The following is a 7645-nucleotide window of genomic DNA, read 5'->3' as shown; positions in this document are numbered from 1 at the left end:
CTTCTTTTTTGTTGCACCATACCGGAAATAAACCCCTCTACGTTGCCCAGAAAAGAGGAAACATCCGGGCCTGTGATATATCGAACTCCGCCGAAGAAAACGCCGCGAGCCGCCGCCTCCTCCTTCCGGAGAGCGCGCAGCTTTCGTCGCTTTGTGCGTAGTGAAGGTGAGAGGGGACCGTTAAGCAGCAGCTCCCCGCACGCTTTCGCGCGGTAGATTAAACGCGCTCACGTGCCTATGCGCTACCACGTGAAGGCCGGAGACTGCGCGCCAGGCGAAGCGCGTTAAGTTCGGCAAGATCTGGCTGTGCCAGATATTTTTCCGCGTGCCGGAAGTTGCGTCATGGGCAGCACAGCAGCAAATCAAACGCCGCTGTCTCGCAACTCCCGCCATCCGGTCCTTCTGTCCGTCATCCACAATGGCCGCCTACGAGACTGCGTCATCTATGCCCACGACAATTGACAACGAAAGGCTGATTTCTTGCGTGGCCAGCCGAACGTCTTTGTGGCTGGCCAAGCATAAACACCACAAAAACTGGCAGCTGAAAGCAGCCTTGTGGGTGGAAATGTGCGCTGCAATGTTTACGTGAAAATTCAGCGAAGGTACGTACGGCGTGTCTCCGTCGGCTTGGCTGTTGAAAGCAGCAGCTGATCATTTCATTCCGTCTACGCAGAGTGCATCGCAGCATTACAAAAGCGGTGGAAGTTCTTGAGGGACAAGTTTCGCCGCTACTACGTCGCAGCCCATAAAAAAAAATTGGCATGGGCACCGATTGCGCCGACGACTCCGCCAAAAGAGACGGCGGTGACAACGACGAAAAGACGCCGGTTGCCTTGCCGTACTACAAGCAGCTCCTGTTCCTGCGCGACACCATGACAACCCGCGAGCAAGTTTATTGACGCCTTTAGTGTCATCACAAGCTGGCAAAAAAAGGCTAGCGTGGTTTTCGCGTCGTAGCTTGCGAATGTGGACCTTGCGGCAGTGTTTCTGGAAGTTGATAATACGCTACAGAATTCTACACGATAGGCGAAACGTCAAGGCAAGGGCGCAGACGGAGTGCTTATTGCTGTTACGTATTTGCCGTGGACTCATTTACTTTGCATACACATTTGTCCGTGCCCCGCGCTCCAACACTAGAATAGAATGGCGGTTAAAAGCTGAAAATCGCTTGGAACAGTATCAAAGCCTCAGCTGCAATGTGCGACTTGCCATTGCTCGAAAAGTAGAAACCTACAATAATTAAAACTTGCCTGATTATACGGGTAGAGTCAACATAAGTGAGAATTTCGTTGCCTTCAGTGATTGGTGGGGTCACTCATTGGAGAACCGTTATGAAGAAATGACACAAACTTGCAGTGATGAAGGTTTTAATCAAGCAAACAGCAGTTTTTTCCACATGCAGCAGTGATCCCCTTGCAATTCTGAACCATGTAGGAAATCTATACATGACATATCAGCCAGAAGTGAGTGGTGCCAAAGGTGATGACCTCATACCTCAACAGCGCGAGAAATACCTTGCTTCTTTAAACGTTCGTCCTTTATTGTGCAAAGAAAATGTGAGATGCTTTACCATTCATGAATACCTGAGACCCTAATCTGCACCCCATGTCCAGACAGCATTACTAACAAAATATTACAAATTGTAGACCTGGACGTCAGTTCTCTCATAGTCCTCACCCAGGACATGAATGTGTGCTGGCAACATGGTAAAATCAAACACTGGACAATGGCGAAGGTTGTAATGATTCCCAAACCGGACATAAAAGCTTCAGTTATAAAATTTAAGGCCGACATATATCACATCATGAGGCGGGTAGCTTGTAGAATACGTAATTTTAGGCACATAAAAAATTACTTATTTCCACACGCTGTGATAGGTTTCTGGCCAAAACTCTAAACACAAGATGTGATGCTTCGACTCAAACACGACATCATAGACGGAGCACACTGCTCACCACTACGCACTGGAGCTACATTGAGACTTCACGTAAGAAAAATCTTTGACTAGATAAAGCACACAGCCGTCCTTGCAAACCGAGGGAAAATAGACCTAGGCCGGCAACTTTCTTTCGGGCCACAGAGCTATGTTCGTCGTAGGGGGGGTCCAGTCAGACACGCTGCGACTGGGGAGCGACGGGAGGCCGCAAGGCGTGATCCCCTCCCCTTTCCTGTTCAACGTGGCCATGATTGGTATTCCCGAACTCCTTCAAAACATTGCCAGCTTGCAATACAGCCTTTATGCAGACGTGCTGTGATTTCCCGGTGGCAGTGACGAACATAAAGGTGGTCAATGTAGTGAAAACGTACGGCAGCTTTTGCGGCCTCAGTTCCTCTCCACAGAATTAAGAGCTCCTGCTATGGACAAACTCGGTGTCTCTGGGTATTCAGCTCTTTACATGAGGGGCTTAACAGTGTGAAGCATACAAGTCCTGTGCCTACGCATCCACGCCAATGAACACAACTCTTTTTCAGGATCAACATTGACACCATTTTATAACATGCATCCTTATTGTTACTGTGCATGACTTCTGGCAATTTCTAGCCTCCCAAGAAGAATTCCAGGCAAAGGGGAGCCAGGAGACGGCGGAGAGAATTTTGAGAGGGATTTCTCAAAACCAATTTGAGGACATCGATTTCGACCAAACAAGTGACCATCCCCACTTCTACCCGGCGCCTCCGGTGTCGATTAAGTGTTCCCCATTGCTGCCGGAGTCGTCATCGTCGCTTGGGTCATGTGAGTCGGCAGCGGGGTCGCTGGAAACGGCGGCTGAATCACTTCGGTCGGCGGCGTCTTCACTGCAAAGCCTCGAGCCCAGCCTTGCCAGCATGTCTGCGATGCAGCCTCCCAAAAAAATGAAAGACGATGATGATAGTTTGCTGATAGAGCATCTTAGAAAGTTAACGAATAGTTTAGACGAGCAGGATGGCCATCACCATTTCGCACTGTCGCTGGTGAGATCGATGAGAGAAGTGAAAAAAGAACACCACTTGGACATGCGGATGAAGATCATGGAAGTAATCAAACAGTTTAAAGATCTTTTGTAGCTGATGGCTGACAACGTGTGCAAGCAAAATAAGACATGTTAATGTGCATGGTGCAAAAAGAGTTGAAGTACCGTATTTCCGCACGTATTACCCACACCAAAAATGCGAAAATATCAATGGCAATATTGGCGTGTGGTTAACACCCGGGGTTTTTGCTTTAGTGCAGCTTGGCGGCAATGCCCGTTGTGCCGTGAAGCTCCTGCGCAGTAACACCGATTAAGACTTCGATGGCAGCAGTTGTGCTCAGCAGCGCAACGCCTTAGCCACCTTTCCTGTCTCAACTGGGCGGGCATTACGCGAGGTTTTTTTTTCTTTTCCGGCGGGCTGAAAGTGGGGGTGCGGATTATATGCAGGGGCGGATAATACGCGCGAAAATACGGTATATTGGGTAGGTAAACGTGATGCAAAGCATCTTTGCTATTCCAGGAAAAGTTTACCTTCAGCAAAGTGGGTGCAGCCCCAGCTGTTGCAGGCGCTTGAGCGCCCTTTCTTTGGAGACGCCTGGCTAGTGCCACTGCCACGGTACCTCTAAAGCGCTGCTCCAAAAGTAGGCCGAGAAAATCGTCCTTGCATCCGCAGCGTCTGTACTGAAGTTCCGTGACTGGGTTCCTTCAAGCGGGAAATAGCAGGAGTCCACATGATCCTGCCCCGACGTCTGCTGGATGCCCTGCCTGCACCGTCCTGGAACCACATTCCCGAACCTGTCCTCTTGGTCGAGGATCTGCTCGGATTCCTCATTTAGGACAGCTAAGAAATTACGCAGTACACATGCTGCCTTCCCTACATAATCGACATGCCTGGTGAGGAGCTGAATGGTGCGGAGCAGTATGCGCCACCTGGCCGCTGCGATGCCGAAGGCGTTTTCTGCACACCTTCTGGTAAAATGAAATAATAGTACGAAACAGGTTTTAGAAGAAGCCACCTTTCGGAGCCGATTCTGTAGACTACTTTTGAAACTTCAGCTACAAGAATGCCAATGTAAATTGAGCACAGTGCTCATGAGCTCGCGTTTCTTTAGATTAAAAGCCCTATGCTCATTGAAGGTACGGCAACAAATCTTTTGCCCTTATTTCTGTACGGCCTCCTAGAGAAGCAATGTGAACAGCTAATTGAAATCGGCATTTATGTTTGTAATGTAAGGTTAATCACGAATCGCGCTACCTGCTACGCAACCCCTATTTTTCTGAGCTGTGTAAAGGGGACTTGTTGCTGAAATGGGTCACACTAACATTGCGCATGGTGCACACCTCAATTTGACCTGTGCTTGCGAGATCGTTTTGTCATAATGATGCTTTGTACTAAGTGTGGTGAGCTTTTTTTTGTTCCCCTTCTGTTTTTAGATGTTTTTCGTCTGAACTGTTTTCGTTCAGCAGCTTTGTACGCAAGTTAGAGCCTCTGTTCTTGAGCTACGTGGTTGAGTATATGCACTATATTGTCAAATTGGAGCCACTGTTTTTGAGCTATGTATTTTGTGTTTATTGATTTTATTTTTCTTCATTCATGTGATGATGCCAAGTGTCCATTAAACGTTATTTCAAGTGCTTTCTGTGTTTGCGTAAAATTGAGTATGTTAGGCTCAGCATACCCAAAGAAAGTGCCTGATATCATACCGTGAACAGCTTAGTCTGTGATTGAAGACTCTTCATTCGTCTTCAAGGAGTTTAGATGGGCAGGGGCACATAAAGTCGCGCCGCCGCTGGAACGCTTCGTCCCCGACGAAAGCGTACGGCGGAACATTTGTGGTGCCTGGGAGCTGCCCAAGTGAGGGGATATCAAGCTGCCCTTTGGTAAGGGCCTTCCGAAACTCTGCGTTCTTGAACACTCCGCCGTCACTCTGCCGGCCCTCCGCCCCAACATCGATCAGTACGAACTTCCTAGAACTGTCGACCACGGCCATGACACGGCCACGGTTAGACAAAACATTAGAACATGTAAAGTTTTATGTGTAGGTAGGACCTACAATAATAAGCGATTACAAAGGAAAAGTACGACAAAATTTACTTTGAAATCACCTATGTTGTCCACGCGTTTATTTGTACCAGCTCATCTTGAAAGATTTACGGCATGCACAGTGATAATTATTTAGCTGTAAGGGCTCTGGAAAACATCTCTCTTGAAATTAAATTTCAAATTAGGCATTAAATCAAGCCGTCATAAGTACCAATGCGCCTGCCAGAGCACTGGAAGAGTACTGCATACATGAAGTATTCTGGCAAAACGACTTAGGACACGGGGCTGTATTCCTTCGTGTTGACAAACTGCGAGCTCAGTCCTCTTCTCTATCTTTCTCTTTTTTCCTCCCTCCCCTGCTGTCTAGAGCCCCTGTGCACAATTCAAAAGTGGTGCATACGAAAAAAAAGATAGTATTGCAGGGCAAAACTCTGGAATTGTCGAAGCATTTTAAATTTAAAGGTACTTGAAGAAAGGGGCGACCAATTTTAGGCAACTTCCTGCATTACAGACTATAGACGCTTACTGAGACGAAAATACCTAAGACAATTTTTTCTACCATTGCACTTAGCAACATTTCTTTTTTAATTGTCACAGTTACGCTACTGTCACCACATCCCTACAAATAGGTGGTGCACATTGGCTGTCTATGTTGCCACCCCACATTCTCGAGCAGACAAGGGCACCCTACCCCTCCCGCATTACTGCTGCCCGTTTCAGTATACGGCCGATACTGAGGGTAAAGAAAAGTGAAAAGGTTCAATAATGGCCAGAATGACTTACCTTGTAATTGAAGTAAGTACTTCCAGATTTCGGCGGGCAGGTGATGGCGACGTGCTTCCCGTCAACAGCCCCCAAACAGTTTTGGAACTGGCCAACGCCGGGTGAAGTCGCCAGATATCTTGGCCCAGTCAGCCTTGGTTGGTAGCTGGAATAAATTGTAAACCAGGAACAAACTTGTCGGCTGAACATACCTATTTTTAGCTAAATATGTTTGTGAGGTGCAATATGAAAAAATGGCATTCACTTTTTTCTTGTGCATGCTCTTTGGGCATGGGTCCACGGCACGGTGAACCAAATTGTGTATAAGGTGGAAGCTTCCAATCATGCTGAAGGCATGGTGTCACGTTTGCTGCCGAGTTGTACACGGTCAACGCAGTGAATTTTACCACCCCATTCTTTATTTCGACAACAGAAAGCTGTGATTACTGCATTTTCAAAACCAGAGTAATCAAATGGACATAGTTCAGCAGGCTTTCAAAGCCCATAGGGATATATTGTATTTGCTAATCACAATTGCCTTAGGCACTGTTAAAAATGAAATTTTTTTCATTTAAACACCGAGCCTTCAAAGGAATTGCTGGTACTGCAGATATGAAGTGCACCATTCACTGAAAGAAAATTTGATACAGGCTCTGACGTTCCCCACATTCATAAAGTGGTCCTTGAGACCAGCCCAAATGGCTCTACAGGTCACGCGAATGCTTCTCCGGGAAGTTTCCACGCCGACACGGTAGGCGAGGGCCACGTTACAGATGTACTGCCCTGAAGCCAGGTAGCTGCAACACAGAGGAAAAGTAATTTCTCATCCCATTCACAATACATGGCCAGCACAACTGCAACAAAAGTGTTTGATAACATGCAAACTCTGAACATGATTGCCTTTCGGCTTGCTCCAGGGGCTCTCGTATGAAGTGCTGCCTTGTCAAGTCCGCAGCAACAGAGCTCAGAAACTTGTCGAACAGAGCGGGTGTCATGCGTTAAAACTTAAAAAAAAACTGCTCGTCGCCTTCCCGCATTCGACGCATCGGGAACCACAATTTGGAGCAATTTTTGGAGCACAAAAAATTTGAATTCGGAGCATTTTGGAGCACCAAAAAGTCAATTTTGGAGCAGTTTGGATACAACCGGTATCAGTTTTCAAAGTTGTCCAATACGGCAAGAAATGCATAGCAAAACAAGTTTTCACAATATTCTGAGAAACCTTGTTTCGAACTCATTTTGGAATTTTCATCATGGCTTTGGAGTAAGCCCGTGAGAAATTTAAGGGGCGCTTACCTAACTTTACATTCTCTGAAATACCTGTAATTTTTATGCCGTTAAAATAGAGGCACCGTGCTGTCAACTCTTTTATTTGAACGAAGAACATACATGTACTCATGAAGTCAGATATTTGCCTCACATTTTTTGAAGCTTTTCATTTATGCTTGCCAGCATTTTCATGTTTTGAATGAGGCTCATATTTGCCTCAGCCAGGAGCACTAGGCCACTTTCAATTTCTTCCATATCATTGCCAGCGAGGCCTTTCTTCATCAGTCCTTGTGCACGCTGGAGCATTGCTTTTGATTACTCTAGACGCCTTTCTACACACTGTTTTTCTTCGTCCAGCTTGGTCCTTTTCTCCTGAAGTGAACTGCTGGCCACTGGTGCCTTTCTTTTTTGCCTTTCCATGTCATTGGCCTCCCGTTGAAGACGTTCCGTGTACGTCCTGTGCGAATACTTCACAGCATTAACGTGGTCCCTCGTAACTGGCACTTTTTAAGGGTCACTGTGAAAGCGCTTCACATAGCTCTTGACATGCCGAATGCCGTTGAGAGCCACAATGCCTAAATTAGATCGACTGTCCACGATGTGCTTATTCTCGATAAAA

The 7645-nt window shown here is 46.8% G+C and overlaps 1 protein-coding gene and 1 pseudogene across 1 annotated transcript; one reads left to right on the top strand and one right to left on the bottom strand.

Annotated features, from left to right (window-relative positions):
* Positions 1-761: 761 nt before the first annotated feature.
* On the top strand, positions 762-3045 carry LOC144149775 (uncharacterized). The gene is made up of 4 exons (XM_077681420.1): positions 762-890; positions 2055-2086; positions 2297-2320; positions 2574-3045. Exons 1-4 carry the CDS (start codon positions 762-764, stop codon positions 3043-3045), a joined length of 657 nt encoding a protein of 218 aa, XP_077537546.1.
* Positions 3046-3353: 308 nt separating this feature from the next.
* Positions 3354-4942, bottom strand: LOC144148995 (uncharacterized; annotated as a pseudogene).
* Between the last annotated feature and the right edge of the window lie 2703 nt (positions 4943-7645).

The sequence above is a fragment of the Haemaphysalis longicornis genome, unplaced genomic scaffold (assembly GCF_048455015.1).
Source record: "Haemaphysalis longicornis isolate Haplotype H1 unplaced genomic scaffold, Haemaphysalis longicornis Haplotype H1 scaffold_8, whole genome shotgun sequence".
Classification (NCBI taxonomy): domain Eukaryota; kingdom Metazoa; phylum Arthropoda; class Arachnida; order Ixodida; family Ixodidae; genus Haemaphysalis; species Haemaphysalis longicornis.
Note: the sequence above shows the minus strand (reverse complement) of the source record. Positions and strands in the feature narration are given on the sequence as shown.

Excerpts from the sequence above, each read along its gene's own strand:
- LOC144149775 (XM_077681420.1), top strand. The coding sequence starts at position 762 with ATGGGCACCGATTGCGCCGACGACTCCGCCAAAAGAGACGGCGGTGAC. Across the intron at positions 891-2,054 it reads CCATGACAACCCGCGAGCAA|GCCGGCAACTTTCTTTCGGG; the intron begins GTTTATTGACGC and ends AAATAGACCTAG. Across the intron at positions 2,321-2,573 it reads AACGTACGGCAGCTTTTGCG|CCAGGAGACGGCGGAGAGAA; the intron begins GCCTCAGTTCCT and ends GGCAAAGGGGAG.